The sequence below is a fragment of the Falco rusticolus genome, chromosome 6 (assembly GCF_015220075.1).
Source record: "Falco rusticolus isolate bFalRus1 chromosome 6, bFalRus1.pri, whole genome shotgun sequence".
NCBI classification, from domain to species: Eukaryota; Metazoa; Chordata; class Aves; order Falconiformes; family Falconidae; genus Falco; species Falco rusticolus.
The window spans coordinates 31,616,222-31,635,943 of record NC_051192.1 but is presented as its reverse complement, the minus strand read 5'-3'; the positions used below and the strand labels follow the sequence as shown (position 1 = coordinate 31,635,943).

The 19,722-nt window shown below is 41.7% G+C and overlaps 1 protein-coding gene and 1 long non-coding RNA gene across 10 annotated transcripts in view; one reads left to right on the top strand and one right to left on the bottom strand.

Moving 5' to 3' along the window:
• Positions 1–57: 57 nt before the first annotated feature.
• On the top strand, positions 58–6,357 carry LOC119150002. Its single transcript, XR_005104913.1, has 2 exons — positions 58–123; positions 3,484–6,357. It is a non-coding gene; the product is annotated as an uncharacterized LOC119150002 (long non-coding RNA).
• Positions 6,128–19,722, bottom strand: part of PKIB (cAMP-dependent protein kinase inhibitor beta) — a 56,025-nt gene continuing 42,430 nt past the window's right edge. For 7 of the 9 annotated variants that reach the window (XM_037392029.1, XM_037392027.1, XM_037392020.1 and 4 more), the window contains exons 2-3: positions 12,072–12,246; positions 6,128–6,989 (exon numbers count right to left, since the gene is read on the bottom strand). In XM_037392029.1, the coding sequence (XP_037247926.1) occupies positions 6,904–6,989; positions 12,072–12,219 (234 nt within the window). In that variant the 5' untranslated portion in view covers positions 12,220–12,246 and the 3' untranslated portion in view covers positions 6,128–6,903. Of the gene's footprint in view, positions 6,990–12,071; positions 12,247–13,205; positions 13,372–15,429; positions 15,613–19,722 lie in introns of all 9 variants that reach the window. The other 2 variants (XM_037392024.1, XM_037392023.1) reach the window with 2 other exon arrangements.

Sequence of the window (19,722 nt, the reverse complement as noted above, 5' to 3'; positions counted from 1 at the left end):
ACCACCTCTATTTGCATAAAACCATGCTATTTTTTTTTCTAGAGAAGCTTTCCATCTCACAGTGCTCAAGACAACGACTATTCAGGGACAGGCTCAAGGGTCTTTAATGAGTCTGTCGGATAGGTAAGATCTCTACCTGGTATTTGCTGGGAGGAATAGCAATGAACTGTCCTTCTATCATCTCATTTTACAGAACTACAGAGGCAATTAAAGAGACTAGTTTCTTATATTGTGTGTTTAAAGCACTAACAGTTGATCTTGGACATAAGGAGACACAAGCGAGTGAAGCAAGGTGTTAGCACTAGAGAAAGGGAGTAGATGGATGTGAGCTTTGAATGGTTAGACGAGAAATTCAGAGGGATGGAAGGAATGGGATGGGTTTGTTGAACAGTTGAAGCAGAAGATGAGTACATAACCGGTGGTAAGACCAAGCAGGTTCACACCGCGTAGCTTTCCCGTGAATGTGTGTATGGCAGTTTTCCCGTTTTTCACTTCAAGAGCGCTTTTCTTCCATGGTGCGCAGGGTAGTATTGCCCAGCCCCTGCTGGCCTGGAAGCCGGAGGTGGCCTGGGTGGCTGCCGGGGACGGGCCGGCTGGCTGGGCGCTGCGCGGCTGTGTGCGGGGGGCTGCTGCCGTGGAGGGGCTGCTGGGGGCCGTGGAGGGGCTGCTGGGGGCCGGGGGGACCTGCAGGAGCGACAGCTGTGCTGGAGAGCAGCAATTAACGTTCCTGTGAATAAACTGCGTATTTAGCTGACCAGAGGGACACCGGCGCGGGCCGTGTGGCAGGCTCCTCTGAGGGGCGCGCACCCGCCCGCGCGGCAGCGCAGCAGGGGCTGCCGGAGGGGTGCGGGGGCGAAGGGCGGCCCGGCTCACACCCGCTCCCCGCACGCTTTTGGTGAGCGGGGTCTCGGGCGCCCTGTCTCGCCGGGCAGCTCCAGGCGCCCCGGGGAGCCCCGTCCTTCGTCCCGCGGGCGCCCCGTGGCCGCGGCGCTGCCACAGCTCCCCCTCTTCTTCGCGTTACGATCCCTGCCGAGGCAGGCCCAGGCGCTGCCGTTTCCGAGGCGCTGCGTGCCGGGAGGCGGAAAGGGGCGAGGCTGTGAGGAGGGCGAAGGCTCGGCCCTGTGCCTGGCGCGGGCTCGGGCGCCATCTTGTGCCCGCCGGGCGGGAAGTGCCGGCACTGGGGCCTGGCGGTGGCGGCGCCCCCGGGCCAAAGGGGCGCCTGTCCCCTCAGGAAGCCGGGTGCGTTATGAGAAAACTACTTCTGGAATGCTGCTCGGAGTTAACAGCAGTTTACGTGCTCCTTCTTTTTGTTTACGTTGCTGATATATCATTTCCAGTCATGCCTAAAGGCTCTGGAAAAAAATAAAATTTATAGGAAGGTTAAACCAGTCTCTCACAGATTAGCTTTTCTGCACGTTTTATGATGAGCACTGGATTTACAGCATCAGCCACTGCACAGCAGAGTCCCAGGAATGCAGCACTGGTGAGGACTGCTTAAATCCTCACATCAGGGCCTTTTACACTGGAGGCAATTGCTGAATATATGTTTAATTCAGAAAAGCCCACGGCACCCAGGCTTTGTATGAACAGCCAAAAAAACTTCCATTTTTCTATCAAATGCAAGTCTTGCATTAAAATCAGGAGGTCAGGTGTTAGGACATGGCACAGGACAGGGCAGAGTGGTGGCTTTCAGGCCTACTGTTGCTCCAGCTGTCTTGGGGATATGAGTTGGTTCCACTGGGCTGAGCAGAGAAAGTCAACCAAAATAATGAAATAAAATACCAGCTTTTGGTATTTATTGCTAATTACTCTCTGAAGTAGAACAGCTTCAGGTGGGGAAGATAAAACTGAGTTGTCCCTAAATAAGGTCAAAAGCAGTCATCTATGGCAGTATTGGTACCCCAGCCCAAATCGCAGAGCGAGCGTTTAAATCTGGGTAGGCTAGCAAACCTGACTTAGACACCTGTTTTATGACAGAGTCTACAGGTTGAAAATACTTTTGGCTAGTTCACCCTTGGTGCCCAAGTCCAGCATCTTTCCTTTGCTCATGCAGTGTGTTTCCACTGAGAGGTCTGGGCCTCCAGACTGGAGATGATGAGCTCTTGGTGGCTGAGCAAGGAGTAAGCTGCAAGGGGCACCAGGAAGGAGTGCTGCGCATCTCCAAAGGGCAGCCCACTGGAGTGGGGAAGCTTCAGCTGGCATTATTTTCCCAAGCTTAACCTAAGCCATTGGAACAGCGTTCTCAGCAACAGGAGATGTCTCCTGTTTGTGATCACCCAAGTTTCTGAATACAGAGACACCAAGGTACTGGACCTTTAGCGAAGCCCTTGAAGTGAACGTCTCAGGTTGGCTGGAGACAGTCTCTCAGGAGGCCAGCTCACATCCTCTTTGTACTTTTGCTGTCAAGCAGCTAGTTTTGAGGTCTCTTAAACTGTCTCTGTCCGTTTCTTTGCACAAATCACCTGGCAGGTTGAGAATCCCACTAGATGGCAGGGCAGTTTAAGCCCTTGTTATTTCTGACCAAACCGTGTCAGAGGAAGTGCCCTGGGACACCACTGGCCCGTTCTGTGTGGACCTTGGGGAAGCCACATGCACCACGGTGGGTCTGGGGCTTCTGCCCACTGAGCACAGGAAATATAGCCTGTGCCAACCAGGTGGAGAAATCCATGCAGAAATCTCTGTTCAATTCTTTTTCACAGGCTTTATCACACACAGAGCACCAGCAGACAAAAGAGATGAATATGAACTAGCCCTAAGTAATTTGCTAAATCTTGAAGTATTCCTCTTTGTATGTGTGATACATAAAGGACATTTGACATACTGATGGTAAAATGTAGTTTAGACCTCTTCTAGCCACTGCTCTGTTGTCATTTTTAACTAATGCAGGTGCAGTTATATTATTTTGTGTGATTGCCACTGTGTGAAAGCTACACAACAGAGAAATGGCCACTCTAGGTCAGATTGTAGGTCTCTATAGCTGAATATGATGTCTTGAATAGTGCAGACATATGATGTTTCCACAGACTAGCCTCCTTGCCTCCAAGCATTTGTGTTCGTGGACTTTCTGAGTTGGGAGAAATTTTCTTGTATGATAAGTAACTCATGAAGTTAGATATAATTCACGCTGTAGTTGGTATAACACCAATCTTTGTCTTCAGTGACAACTAGATCTAACTTGTATGTTACTGTACTATCAATGATTTTGAAATTTCTTTTAAAATATACCACTTTGCAAACTGTTTCCCACTCATTTCATCCATCCAAGATCAGCCTGTGCAGTATTACATCAGAATGATGGTGTATGACACAGGGGAGATAGCTGCATAAGGAATCATAGCAAATAAGCTTCATTTTAAAAAAATGCTTAATTACTTCGCTTAATGTTTCTAAATGAGAACATTCTAATAATCAGTCCCCTATCTCAAAACCCATTTAGTCCTTTATTGCCTTCCAGATAACAAATTGAACTTTCCTGTTTTATAGGAACAAAAGATGTGCCTCGGCATGTTCATCCGCCTCTTACATGAAGGTTCTGATGAAGGGCTGACCCAAAGAAAATTACCTTCTTAATGACATCTGGAAAAGATTGAGGCCAATTCTCTGTATGCTCAAACTATGTGAATTGTTTTATATATGCACAATGAAGTTACAAGTGTATTTTCTGTCTTTTTTTTTTTAATATGCAGTGGCTAAGAATGAATAATTGCTTCATTAAGTTCTAAAATTTGGAAACAGTTACCCTTTTTGCTTGGCACTAAAATGAATTTCTTTGCTTTATAAAAGCCCAGGATAGTGTTGTAAGCTGATGAAAAAGATGCTATTACCTGTGCCACACTTGGTGGAATGGAAATTGGGATTAATGCATTATAATACCAGATTAGCCTTAATAGAAGTTTGCTGCTGTAATTTATCGAGGTAATTAAGTATGTACCTAATTTTAGGCACTAAGTAGTTCTATTGACTTCTGTGAGACTAGTCTGCATTTAAAGCTAAGCATGGTTTAAAATACTCTGCTGATTCAGGGCCATAACTTTTTTACCCTGTGGATTAAGAGAATGCACTGTCATCAATTACCCATTAGCTGAGCTAATGGGAGGGTGGTATAGCCTGGATAATGGTTGAAGCTGGATAAACTGTCTCCGTGAGAAATATATTCAGAAGCACTTAATTTGCTCTTTACAGGCTTGGCCAAAGTTTAGTAGAACTATTACCTGTCTTCAAGATACTAACAAAAAAAATGAACCAGACCTTTCCTAGCTTTAGCTATGCTTAAGATAGTAACCCTACCTAAATCCCAGAGTACTTGACAGCATGGCGTTGAGACCCCCATGCAGCTCTGAAGGGGCTAGCTCCTGTCTGGCTGAGTCAAGTGTAATACACAACTAATAAATCCTTCTGGACCAAAGATTATATGGCACAGTCTCCTGCACCAACCAGTATTTGTTTACACTGCTCAGATATACACAGCTGCCTCAGAACTGGAAAGGTTTATTTGACAAAATCCAGGGCATACCTAGATATTCCTCTTCTATATCTAAACTAACTACAAAAGAGCTCTCCCACGCAGCCTAGACTAATAATTGTTTAGACACAAAGTGTACATGCATGTGGCAAACAAGTATTTCTGCATCTGTAACTTGGTTAATCTGCAACTAGATAATGCACAGGCAAATGAGGACTGTGTAGTATGTGACCCACATCTTATAGATCAAACATGGTCATCCTGCTTGTAATTGACTTGCATTTTAAATATGCCTGTTAGTCTTCTTATGCAGTTTTTCTGATTTTCCATTAAAATTCTTCTTTCTATGCAGTGTTTTCTCAATCAGGTTCATACAGCTAAAGTACAAAGTAAGCACCAATTTTGCAGTGTTGATCACTGACTAGTTCTAAACTGTATGTCTGTGAGCAGCTAACTCCATGTATGTATACAGCTGTGGAATGGTTTTTATACAGAGTTTAGCATGAGTAATTTGCGCTAAATTCAGCTAGTTCATAATTGGTGTTTTAATAGTAAAAAACATCAAAGCATCTTAGGCTAACAAAATACCTACTTGAACTATCTGTTCCTGTAACCCAAATTTCAGCGTCTGTATTCTGTGAGAGAAGAGTCTAAATATATCCAGCGCTGCAACTGTGAAATAAAAGAATTCAATATAGGCCATGACCCAGAAGAGTACTTTAGCATATGCTCCACTTAATGCATATAAGGAATTCTGTTTCGGCAATACTCAGCTACTTGATTTCCATGGGATCATTTTAACTTCTTAAAATTGAACAATTTTAGGTACTGTGATGCTATAAAGAGGGCTGGTATATGAGAATAGGACTGCAACCCAGAACAAGAGTGTGTACCACAACTACAGTTAGCTCCAAGTCCCTCTCCACTGTGGTTTTCAACTCTGGCCCTGCAGTGTCAGGTAGCTCAGTCTCAGACTTTCTAAAGCCACCTGTATTGCTCCAGTGGAGTAAGTTATTTTACCTTTCCAAACCTGAAAGTAATTCTGGGACATTGCACTTGTTAAATGAAAACATGTAAACGGAGGGAACTGAGTGTCAGTTCAGTTGGATAAAACTGAATCCTTTACTGAACGGTCCCCAAAAGACCCCAAAGACATGCGTGAGTAAACACACAGTAGAAATGGTAGCTGTGTGGAAAGGCCTCTTACAAGCTCTCTGCCAGCTATAAAAGACACAAATATTTTATGGATGGAATACCAGTCAAACGTGGAATGTACCCATCAGAGATGGTATGACTACAGCCCAGCAGGGGGATTGTGTGGGCAAATAAAAGCATTCACTTGTCAGTGTCGGTTAGGTTTCAAGCAGTACATAAACGGCTGCTGCCCTAGGCTGCTGTAAAGGTGCATGTCTGTACCTGAATCTTAGGTCTCCTACAATAAAGGAGTGAATGCTAAGTATTTTCAGGAGCATGACCTCCATAACAAAACAATTCCTTTCAGCAGAGAAAAACCTTTGCTTAAAAATCATTGTAAAAATCACAATGACTGAAACATCTTCATTGTCAGAAAACAATAAAGCAAAACCCAAATGAAATAAAAGGAATATGTATTATGAGATTTTAAGTCTTGTCATATAGAGGAAACATCAAGGAATCAATAGAAGACAGAAAAGATGATAGTTATTTAATTTCTACAGTAAGATTAAACAATTTTAATCACTTACAAACACGGCTACTTTATTTTAGCTACACATGAACAGCTACAATGTTCAGCCTGAAAACAGAAATGACAGAAGTGGCAAGACTGCTAAGTGTGGGAGAACTGATGATCTTCCATAATCAGAGTCAAAAGAGAGTTTGAAAACAAACACTACTTTTTAAGTAGTTTAAAAAAAGCTTTTGGAGACAGGAGGAGGAGAAAAAAAAAGTTGTTTTCATTTCTCACACCCACCTACGTATGCCTAATGAGAACAAAAATCTCAGGAGATAAATTACAGATAATGTCTGTAATCTAATATAAACTTAATACTGCCTTAAGGTGGGGAAAGCGAATACACCTTTGTGTCAGAGAGAAAGAAGGTGTTTTGGGAAATGAAGAAACAGGATTTTTATTCTGAAGTAATCATTAGTTGGTGGAATATCTGCTAGCTGTATTACTTAAAACTGTCAAAGAAGATTAGTTAGGATGAATACTACAGCCATGAGGAAACCCAAAACAAGAGACATATTCTTTAGTTCTCTTCCCATTTGAATGTACAGAACATTGGTTTTGAAGGACAACAGTAGAAAAAATAGTAGTTCCACATTAATGTTATCTAGGTACAAGTGCGTTGCAAAATCTTGTCTGTGCTGCTAAAGTTGCTACTGCACTTCAGAAGAGGTGACACAGGGAAACTGGAAAGTCTGTCGATGGGTTTCATTAATCCAGCAGTCCTCAGGTGTTAGGAATCATTGCTTTTTCCTTCCGCCTCTTGACTTTCCAGGAAGGCTTTGGATGGTGGCACTTCTCCACCCTCTGCTCCTTCATCTAAAAAAAACCCAAACAAACCAGAATTAAAACATTTATAGCACACACATTCTTAGTTTTTTTAATGCAGTCAAATATTTGGGTTTACTGGTTATCTCTGTTTGGATTGCCTATTTATTACCACACTCACAGGTGCTTTAGAAAGAGAGGTTAACTTGAAAGTTAAAGAACTTGCAGGAGCATCTTCCAAAAGCAATTCCCTATTGAGGTTGATTTGCCTGCTCCTTGCACATGCTGATCAATGTGCCTTTGGTTGTAAGAAGCAGATTGGAGATGACTTTTTATTATTGTTATTCTTTTTTTCTGGGTCATTTCTGAAGTCAAGTTAGAATAATGCATTCCTCTGAGCACTGCTTGGTTTCAGGTACATAACATTTCAGTTTATAAAAAATGCTAGATACCTGGCTGACCACCTTTGCCAAGAAATACCTAGGCAAATTCACCCCGTCTTCGTAAGATAAGGGGATTTTTTTGTTACTCTGATTTGGAAGTTCACTCTTCCATAGGTTAGAGTTGAATGCTTACCTGATTAATATAAGTAAAAGCTGCCTATCGTGTGCGGTCATTAGATGGAGAGTTCCACGCTGTCGCTTTTGATGCTCAAATTGTCTCACTGAGACACAGGAACTACACTTGCCTCCATCTCCTTGCAAAGCACAATAATTTTCACACTACCTTCAAGTCTCACATGGCATTTACCGGTTCTAACAGAATACCCAAATGTAAAACAGGTTTTAAGGTCAAGGAGAGGTCTATTTAGCATACCTGGCTGTGCAGTCTCCCACTTTAATAGTTGTAATCTCAGTGGTACATTTTCAGCTATTTGCTCTGGAGACTTGCCATAAATTATCAAAATCAGACAAAAGAGTTATATATTTTGCTCTCTACATATCACAGCAAATAGATAACACTGTACACCATTTACCATCTAAAGCTCTTGGCAGAAACCGCTTGATGTTGCAAGTCTGCCCAGAGGCTTCGTAATCTTATATTGGTAAATTAAGAACTGGGTTATTTCATGGAATCTTAGAATTACAGAATGGTTTGTGTTGGAAGGGACCTTAAAGACTCTAGTTCCAACCCCCCTGCCATGGACAGGGACACCTTCCACTAGACCAGGTTGCTCACAGCCCCATCCAGCCTGGCCTGGAACACTTCCAGGGATGGGGCATCCACAGCTTCTCTGGGAAACCTGTGCCAGTGCCTCACCATGCTCACAGGAAAGAATTTCTTCCTAGTATCTAATCTAAATCTACCCTCTTTTAGTTTAAAGTCACTACCCCTTGTCCTATCACTACTACAAGCCCCTGTAAAAAGTCCCTCTCCAGGGACTTTTCTACTTTTGATACCCCTCAGCATTATGTAGGACAGCACTGTGAGGAAAGGAAGACAGAGCAATGTCCTCAATTGGCTATTTCTGTGTGGGGTTGGAAGTCTAGTATTAGTGGAGTCTTGCAGACAGGGTGGAGGAAAACAGTTTGTCAGAGAAAATCTAATCTCATAGTTGGTAGCACTTAGGTGTGCAACAGGTGCTAATTTGCTACGTATCAAGATAGTTATACACAGTCACCTAGAAAAATTTCAACAAATAATAAAGGTTATTTGTCGCAGCACTAGCAAAACTATCAAGCTGCAACAAGGTCTTTTACCATCTCATACCAGCGTACTCTTGATGCCAGTCCCTCTGCTGCCTTCTCCTCACCTCTCCTCATCCAGAGTGCTCATTCTCTCTTCTCTCTGCTTCTTCCTCCTCTCTCTTCCTCAGCTGCTCTCTTTTCCTTGGCTGCCCAACCTCTTCACAGAACCAGCCACAGCTGCACCTTGTCTATGTCAGCCAACCCACCGCCCCTGATGCCAGCCCACAGCTGTATATTATCAATGCCAATTAACCCAGCTTCATTCCTCTACAGTTATTGGCAGAATGCAGATTACCAGACATGGGAGACCAGTTGGCTCTTTGCTCTGAAACTTCTTGCAGACTCCTCTTCAATCTTTGGACCACCAGTGATACCAATTGACTGTTTTTAACATGGTTCCAGTATGGCCTTCTGCCAGACCACCTGTGGAAGGTCTCAGCCCTTCAAAACTTAGCACCATCAGAGGATGATCAGACAGGATACAGATGGTCTTCATTTCAGAGTCAGGCTCTCAGACAAACTGCTGGTGCCAAAATCTCCCCTGCTCTTCTCATGAGAATGTTAATTTGGTGTGGCTTGCAGAGTACGTGGAAATTTATATCGCATAGCTATGATCCTTGTATATTCGTAAAGAATAAAGCAAAGCCTCTTTTCTCTTCTAAACCAGACAAAAGGTATTAGTACATCCTGTTCCTGACCTTTCATTATGACAGCAGCTCACAGCATTTTAGAAAGAGGAAATGTATGATCCAATGAGCATTAGCTAAATTTGAAGCAAGATGGAGAGTCTTCCTCACCATTTCCCATAATCTTCACTGAATCTTTCAGAGTAGAAAAAAAATAGGGCATACTTTATATAGTCACATGTTCCATCTTCTCCACTTTTCTCATTTATCCAGCTTCTTTGTTCTGAGCTGGAAATCACTTTCATTTTTGTAACAGCTTATTGTTAAAGGCAGAAATAGGCAAAAGGAGATGCCTGTTAGAGCCCTAAGCATTTCACAAACTCTTCTGCTGTCACAGCATTTGAACTTCCAAACTTACTTTCCATTTTGATGAATTCTCCTCATTTTGCTTGCTGTCTCATCAGAAGTTTAACTTTACAACACAATGAGGCTGTAATTTCCGTCTATACTCCTGGAATTCCCAACCCAAAAAAGCATCCAAGCAGTTAGATTGGACCTAACTGTATCCTGTATTCATTTCCTATTATCACTACTGCAAACAGCTGATAACAGAAACTGCTCCTTCCAGGCACACTCTGGCACAGCTGTATGTCAATGACAAAAGCAAAAGATAATTCCATGCTCTTAATTGTTCTTCAAATGCTGGCAGTGCTAGTCCTTGTATTTGTAAGAAAGCATCAGTACATTTTGCTAAAACTAATGTAGCTGTGTTTCATTTCTTCTTCTTAATGCATTGGATGGGCACCAAGAGAGAATTATTCTGTCTGGAGGACTAAGTACTTATTTTATGCTGTGCTGTAACATTTCTTTTAACAAGACTTTATCCAGGGGCGGGGGGAAACATTGAAGAGAGAAATTTTGCATGCTTTAAAAAGTATATTTTTTCCAACTACTGAACTTTCCAGAGGCCAAAATTGAACAAACATGACAAACTTATCTACAGCTGTTGTATTCTTTTGTGCTTTGTTTAACATGGTTAATGTAGTGCAGCTCCCTCCAGGTTCACAGCTCTAAACAATACAAAGGTTAGTTCACATAATGTAGCAATGAGTATTTCAGTGGGTTGCACTGGTCACTTCACTTCCGTAGCTCCTGACGCTAATAAGGATGTAAATTCCCATCTACCTCCCCTTTGATAAGGGAAACAGTTCTCTCCTGCTGAAGCCTGACTATGCCAGGTGGAAGAGCTATTTGGAATAAAAGACCCCATAATACTTGAAAACCAAAGCATTAAATGTTAAGTGTCTGTACTGTGGAATGGATTTCCAGTGCTCCAGTCGCACACACCAGAAGAAGAAAATCTGTAGGGACATACTTTTCATATTCCTAGGGGAAAATCTCTCATCAAAAAAAAGGACTTTTAACTGGACTCATAAGGCTCCCCGCTTTACTTTGAATGTACTGTGACACAGTGCCCACCATCCTTCCCACCTGTTCTTCCAGATTCTCCCAGTTCCCCTCACTCCTGCCCTGCAGCCTGAGGGTATTTAATCTTGTTGTCTTTCTGTTTTTCTTCTTTATGTCCACCCTCTTTCCTTCACAAAACTTTGTGCCTTCCTTTTGCAAAAGTAATGCATCCTTCCAGCACCCATTCAGATCGTTATTTTCCTCTCTGTCCCAGATTCAAGCCAGGATGGTCATTTGGTCCCTTCTCACTCCTGGAAACATTCTTTCTGCTTGCCCAGCAGTCCTTCATTGGGCCCATGTTGGATTTACATTACAGAACCCCCAACACATGAATATAAATTAAATCAGCAAAGCAAGAACAACTTGTAATCAAAACACACACACACACACACACAGAGCCTTTATGATGCTTTATGAGGCTGTAAACTCAACATCCTGTAATTGCTTCAGGCAATGTACAAGCAGGACATGCAGGACGCATCCTCAGAGCCTGACAATCCCTCCTACAATCTATCTCAGTTCAGATTAACAGACCCTCCACTCCTCAGCACAGGCCTGCCTCCCACTGTGCTGCACCCACACCATTGCTGCTCCTGGATGTGGGACCACCAGTTATCGTGGCATTTGTCACAGCAGCAACAGTGATGGGCATGAGAAGAAAAAGTCACTTCCACACCAGAACCTAAAGAAATAGGTGCAATTCATGCTTAGGGCCAACCTATAATTCTCACTTCATAGGCATTAGAAACCAGACTTATGAATCTGAAAATCCCCCAAAAGTAAAAAGAACTCAAATATAAAGCTGGTGTTGATTAGACCTATGCTAAATTAACAGAGCACCTTATCAAATTAAAGGATGTGCCAAAATAGGACACTGGTCTTAGACAGCAAAGTTGAAACCCTACTAGCAGGAATAAATCACTGTAAAACCCAACTTTCAACGTATATGCCTGAGTTAAAATAGTTGTAATTGGATTAACAGCACAGCTTGCTGTCTTGTTCTAAATGACCTCAGTGCAGGACTAAATACTAATTTATAGCTGGAGTGACGGTTTTCTAAGCTGCCCAGCAATGCAACTGTGTTTGTTCTTCCTCAGAGGAACTGGAATTCAGTTCCCAGCACATTTCCCCAGGCTGCTAAACACTGAATCTGTGGGTGGATATGGCAGACTTAGTCTGGGTTAAAATTAACGTGTCTCATCAGTAGGTAGAAGTGGTAACTGCTTTGGAAGTTAATCCTAAATGAAGAAATATTAGTATTGACATCAAAACTGCGTGGTGGCAGAAATCTTAAGGAGAAAGCAAAGGACAACTGCATAAAAATGTCAGTTTCTTGAATGTGCAGCCATTACCTTCTGAAACGGAGAGCTCAGCCAGTTTGTGTGGCAGGTCTGAAGTCCCACCACCAGCAGGAGAGCCCAGAATATCTGGTAAGGCATTCCGGCGGCCTGCCCGTCCTGATGCTGCAAAATCTGTGACCACAGGCTCTACATCAGTCATTGCTGACTCCTTTCCTCATAGCAACATCTGCATATGGAACAAACATAGGAAGAAAACAGCTGTAGCCCAGATGGATGCTTATCACCTGCTCAACAATACAATAGCCATAAGGGGTCTTTTGTTATTAAAAGCCATGTATTTCAATGCTGAGTGCTCAAGCTTCATATGTACCCCAGAAGAAGATAAAAGAATCTCTCTGCATTTCCTTATGTTGCCATTTGCACATCAGACTAGCACAATGAACTGCTCTGTACCTACAAGAAACCTGTGGCCAGGGTCAGCAACAGCCCTTCCTGCAGGCTACTTGTATGTCTTTTTGTGACCTGATCCCTCTTTTTAAGTGGTTGTGCCATACAGCCACTGGGAAAGGAACCGAAACTATTTTGTCATACTGTCTCTGTGAAGCAAAGCATGTTTTCTTTATTATGAATCTTGTTTAGATTCTTATTTAGAATCTTGTTTGAACAAACTCCTTTCACAGAGGAGAAAATTATATTAAAAAGACCTCTCAAAATACGAACAAAAACTCTTCATAACATTTCTTTATCCTGCAGATATCAAACCATTTATTTTCCTCTGCTCCTTGTCAGCTTCAACCTTAGCTTATGTATGTGATTTTTACCTAATAAATAATTGAATCTTGAAAATAACAGAACCAACAGTGTTCTGCTCCCTCAATCCCTGTCTCAAAGCCCATTGAATTGAACAGGAAAACTGCTGCTTTGGACAGCTTTGGACCAGGCATTGAGGTGTTTGCAGGACCACATGCCAGGGCACCAGCTTGACTGAGAATACCTGGAGCAGAAGGAGGTGATACTTAGCTGCAAGTAGCACACGGGGATAGTGCATGAAAAAACTGCCATTAGCAGTTGTATTATTAAGAATCACTAAATACTATCATACCAGAATAATACCCAATAATTTCTGATAATTAACAGTATTTTCGGATAATTAGACACAAACTGTTAGTTAAAAACAATATTTACTTGCTCTTTATGAATGCAGTTCTGTGTGCAATGTGGGAACAGGCAGGTTGTCTCTCTGTAAATACAGTCAGTGCTTTGTGCAGGAGAGGTTACAGATGGGGCTGGAGACCAATGTGACGGAAGGCTGTCGGCTTTCAGCTGACAACTGGCTGTATTAGATTAAGAACTGGATAAGGAAAGTCTCAGTCATTTTAGTGTTGCTCATACAAGAAGCAAAGCATCATAGTCCCCCCTTCTAAAATTCTGCTAAGGTTGGAAAATAGCAGTACTCTCATTTCAGGGATAGAAAAACTGAGGCAAATAGAGAGCAAACATGACTTGCTCTGATGTGCAGGAAGGGAGGCGTAGAAATTTGATTACTGATGCTGACCTGGCATTTCGACTGCAAAGAACATTTTCCTTTTCTCCCTCAAAATGCCTTTCAGCTATGTCACTCCAACAAGAATAAATATTCTTAATCTTCATTGTATCTTTGTAATAAATGAATCCTTCTTGGCAAGAAACGAAGGCATGAGTAAAATCTGCAATTCTGAAAGATGACTTGAACATGCAAATAAACCACTTTCTTTAACCAAAGTCAGCAACTGAAAAGTTCTGACCTGGAGATTTAGCAGGAAGTTGCTGTCTTGCATGAAAACAGTCACATGAAGCCCAAATGAACCTTCTCCATAAGTAGCAAAAATATAAAAACTATATATGGAGATTCAAAAATGCAACTTTGAGAAAGTATACACAGTATGGGTAAACATTCTCAGTTACATAGAGCATTATACTATGTATGCATTAAAATGGGTGAGGTCACCACTTGACAAGAAATATCAAAATAAAGAAAATGAATCCATATTTACAGACCCAGTCTCACGGCTTTTTGTGGGTGTTCATATTTACTTAACTGTAGGTGTCCTAAATATGTTTCTCCTCATGCTCACCAGAACAAGTATAGAGACTGTAAATTACACTTCAGAAAATACTCAGGATCTCCTTTTGCTTATGTTAAAATTTATTCCCAATGTCAAAATACTAGTGTTGCTGCAGTACCTGCCCATTTCATTTCAGCCATTTAGTTGGTGAGACAATAATACTGTTGTAAGCTGACTGCTGTTCACATAAGGATCTACAGAATTACATTAACATCAAAACACACCAAACTTTCTCAAGCCTGTCTTGTGGATGCCCACCCCACCCCCGCCCCACCTTGCATGGATGTTTTGGTCCTTAAATGGTTACTTTTTAAATGCAGAAAATTGGCTCTGCAACTTATGCTATATGAAACTACTCACTTAAGTACAGTTTCCTCTTATCCACCTTGTGCACTTGTTTCAAATCCCTCCCTTTCCTCTCCAGATCTTTTTCTCCACTGATAGCATCTCCTTTCATTGCATAATACTAGATCAACCCAGAAAGAGGATGATGGACACAGTCTGACATGCTTTTATGTTGGTGAATTTTGATTTATGCACTTGATTAAGAAAGCGTACAGAGACAAACCTAGAACATCTGTCAGACAGAAAATCAGCTGATCGTTATCCATCAGTCCAGTGGCCATAACTCAAATGTAGCTATCTAATAATAATAAAAGTACACCACCCTTTATACATGTAGCAGTTATCACTAAGTTTTCACTTTTGTTTTTTCTATACTACACTTAAGGTATTACAGGCTGAGAGGAAGAGTGCGTTCAAAAGTTAAGGGCTACCCCTGTGCTAGCACAGGATGTTCTCTAAGTATATTTTAAAGATGAGGGACTACCCCAGCAGGCTTAGACTTGACATTACAAATCAAAACTTAAGTCCATTTAGGTCCATATAAATAAAAACCTAAGTCTACCTCCAAACATAATACAGATCGTATTCAAAATAGCTTGCTGCTCTACTTCAGATAAATGGCACTTTGTTCTTTAATGATGTAAGAAATTTCTTTAATTTCATTCTGATGCTCTCTTATAATAGCATTTTCTAAGGCCTACAACCAAGTAAGGATGTAGAGTTTCTTCACTCTTCATCTGTTTTCTACATTTAATTTTTTTAACATATCCATCAGGAAATACCTATCTTTTTGGCATCTTCTTGCATCTGTTATGTGTAGTAGTTTTCACGCTTCCTCAGAAAGTAACAGAGTGTGCACAGCATCTATTTTCCCAGTTCCACTCCTCCTTCCACTGCCAACATCTTCAGCTTCACTGAACTCATTTTTCTGTAGCCTTATCCAAGTTAAAGATACTTACACCTTGGCAATGCCTGCATGCAGTAGCTTCTCTCAGCTTCCAAATTACTGTTGTCATTCTTCTCCCATGTCACTGCTCACCACAATAATGGTGTGCAGCTCTAAAAGAATAGTGACAGATTTCCAGAGCAGAAGGTTCTGCAGATCTCTGGCTCCCTTTTTTCCATAGCAAAACCCAGACCACCTAAAAGCAGAAGGGGACTGGGTGGAAAACAGAGTTGAGCAGGAATGTAGACTGTTTGCAGAGGATCTACAGCAGGAAGGCAAGTGGACCTCCCAAAAAAGCTCACGCACTAAAATTGGAGACCGAAGGCTTTGACTGGCATCTCAGCTAGTACTCCATCAGCACTCCATGGCACCAGCCTAACTTTGCAGCTCATTTTTGGGCCATGCCATAGCACTAAGGGATTTTTGGGAGTACTAGGTTAACCTTCTCATCTAGGCCTCTGAAATCCCTGCAGGACCACCCACAATGCACAACAGATCACTCAGGTGTGCAAGGGGGAAAGAAATGCTCTGCTGGTGAAAACTGGCTACAAACAGAAGTGAGACTCTATTACTGTATCTATGAGACATTCAAGTTAAGTGTCCTCAGACAAAGCAATGGCAGGTAAACTACCAGTGGGATTTTCTCTGAAGGAGACAGTTTTTTAATCTTTGAATCTTCTTTGGTTGGCAGCATAGCCAGCCCCTTGTCGGGAAATGAATCACAGAAGCTGGTGAGAATTTATTTAAATAAATGACAAAGGAAAAGAACAAACAAGTCTCCTGAAACAACTTGTGTTGAGGAGCAAGGGAAAAAATGCTTTAAGGTGCTCACTTGTGGCAGGTGCCACAGCCCACATGGTCCACATTAAACATCAGTGCTGTCTCTTCCTCACCCTATCTGTTAGGAAGTAGATAAATCTTCTGATCTTCTACTGTCTTATACAGAGACAAAATACTGGTTTTGTTCTGCTTGGAAGGACAAACTATTCCTCAGGAAATTTCAAAAGGTTTCTGACATTACTATTGTTGCAACTCTGTGCAGGAGACTGAAAGACCAAACACATCACTCCTTGCCACTCAGGCACTTCTCTCAAAAACCTTTTCCTTAGGTCTTACAAATAGTCTCCGTCTGCACTATCAGAGAAAGCTACACCTCCCAAACAGTTCCTTTTGAATGCCCCTTAGTAGGAACAAACTGGAAAGCATGAAATCTTCTCACAAACACCTGAAAAATACAATAGCCAAGTAGGACTTTTAGAGCCAGACTGATTGATTCTATGTCTTGATGGTCTCCTACTGCAAGATGCATTTCAGCATCTTACTATATTCAGAAAGTACTTCAGTCCTTTCAGTTGTGTTTAGTTGTTTTTTATTTACTTGTAAGTAATGTGTTCTCCAAGCACCTTTACTCCAAAAGCCTGTAGGTTCCTAAGTTTCTAAGTAAGGAGAACAGAAAACTTACTGAATTAAATGCTTCCCACTGCGCAATCGAAATGAAAATCACATCTCCTTGCTAGGCAGTTGCCATGCTTTCAAATCCTCTTCTGCTGTGGCTGCATCCTGATAGATTTACCTCCTCTTCCCAAAAATCTCAGGATAGGAACTTTCTCATTATATCTGCCCATGTCATCCTTACACTTTATCCTAAGGCATTACTGGACCACAGAAAAAACATCTAGGAACATTCATGCTTTCAAGGAAGACAGTCCAGAGATTATGATGATGACCAACAGTAACCTGGGCACTCGCATAACGATTTTTGTGAGAAAAATTTCTGTTACGTATGTTTTCACATCAATAACATTTGTAACAGACCTGTAAACCTAGTGCTGGGAAGCACACAGAAAGATAAGGAAGCAGTCTTTACCATATCTATATCAAACAAGGAGTCTGGGTTGTTCGGGGCTTAGGACAGGAGACCACACATTTCTTAATACACAGAAGCAATATAGCTAACTATATGAAAGTTAGAAGTGAATCACTCAGGAAAAAAAGTAAATTTGTTAGCTTTCAGATTTTTCAATACATCAGGAAGTTGAAACAAGAGTTCCTTTTATTATTTCATGTTAGAAAGATGATGTGCGTTTCCTGTACCAACAGAGATGGCCTCTCTAGTGCATGTCCTCTGAAAAATTCATGAGTTGTTTTCCCATACAGGGAAACTAAATTTTATCCCATCTCAGTAAATCTACAGTGCAGAAGCATATCTGAGTCCTACACCTTCTGTCTCAGTCCGAATGTTACAGCCCATATAACACATGATATTATTTGGATTGTATTTGAAAGTTTGGTATATTGTATAACAGGTTTTCACTTTCGGTTCTTTGCAGTGTACACAGCTGGACAGACATTTAACATATATGTCTTCTGTGTTTCTTCTGCTCTAGATACGTGACCTGCTCTACACTCTTGCACCAGTGGCAACACCCATACTGATAATGTGCAAAAATGGCTTCCATACATGATTTTCCTAGTCCCAAACTGGTCAGTCTGGGATACCAAGGTTACACCATTCCTCCATTTCCTGCCTCAGTGCTCTCAGAAGCACTGAATGAAGGTCCAAGATCTTGATCATGTTCACACACTCGATCAGTTTGGGGCACAGAATCTGAAAACCTTGACCAAAGCTGTAGTATAGAGACAGGAGCTGACGAATTTTGCCCTTTGGTGGGTCCAATTTCTAGATAAATCTTGGCTATGCTTTCTTGAGGAATGGTTGAAGATGGGGAATTAATTTTAGTAAGTATTAAGGACTATCACAAACCTCGCCAAGCTTCAGCTTCAAATGCCATGTATATCTTAACTTTTGCTGTCTCCTGTATACAATATCTAAAAAGTGTATATGTGCACTTGCATAGATACTGCAGCTGAAAGGACTGTTGTAAACCAGTATGCCACATCAGCAGTACAAGGTATGTATGGCATGAAACCGCTTTCTAGAAAAATGAAACGGGATGGACTTTTTTCTTCTTTAGACTGGTACTTTGAAAATTGCAGCTGAATTTTCTGATCACTTCCATAAAGCAAATTTTATACTCATGGAAAGGACAAGAGAAAAAAACTTATTAGTCATGCTGCTTTTACACTTCTGGAGAATGCACAGATGCCGTGGTGAGGTTCACCCTCTACAAACCTGTACAGGGTAGAACAGCTTTACTGCGTTTGACCCTGAGTACACATAGAGCTCTGATGCACAGAAGAACACATCACAAAGCTAACAGCAGTTCTAAGCAATGGTACTATTTTTCCCTTGTGAAAGAAAATAAGAAAGAGAGGACAAGGGGTCATGATACTGACAAATTAATCAGAAGTTGTCTGCAGCAAGTAATAAATGAAGTGACATTAGCTGAAGGAAGTCAATACCATGCAAGTGAGCAAGTCACTTTCCAAATGTCTCTTGAGTGACCAAAGCAGTAACAGACTTATGCTTTAGCTGACTTCACAGGAAACACAGTTCAACAGGGAAGAAACTCTTAACGCGTCAGCTATGCTGGAAACAAATCAAATGCATCCCCTACTATGGAACAAGAAATGAAGCTCAAAGGTATCAAGCCCACAAACTTAATTCTTCCTCTTATATTTTGGCCATTCAGCTTCACAGAGTTTTCATTTCCTATTGCGAAATGATGGAGAAGTGAAAGGCATGGGGAGTCTGTAACTGCGCTTGTATGTAAAGAGAAGGAGAGATTAAATGACGGTTCATGCGAGATAAATTACATGGCAAGCTAAAGGGACACAGGAAGAAAGGAGAGCTTTGGAAGCTTACTGAGGAAGATAAATGAAATCAGTAATAGGGAGTGTCTTTGGAGGGCAAGCGGGATGGAGGTGGGGAGGAAGAGAGGCTTGGTAAAGCCTGGGGAATGTTTCAGGAGACCAGCTCTGCTGGAGGAAGAGCACAGAGATGGGCATGACACAGAACCCATGGATTAGTAGCAAACTAGCTAGGTAGCAGTACAACAGGATTTTTTTTTTTTTTTGCTTAAAAGTATATGTGTGCAGTTACCCCAATATGCCCACATGTAGGAAACCTGAAGAGCCTGCAAGAGAACTACAAGGACAGTTTACTACACCAAGGATTAATTTTTTTTTTTGGAGGGGGATAAACTATTTTGTTAATATGACACATGCTGCAACACCTTGTTAACTGAGTACGTAGTATTTGTGATGACTCTTACAGACTGATTGGTTTGGAACCCTCAAAAGAACAAGCAGCTGCAAGACGAGCTTCTGCACAGACGTGCCTCTTTTTCACCCTGCCAGCAGCAATCTTCCAGGGGGAAAAGTCCCTGTTTATTTCAGATTCAGA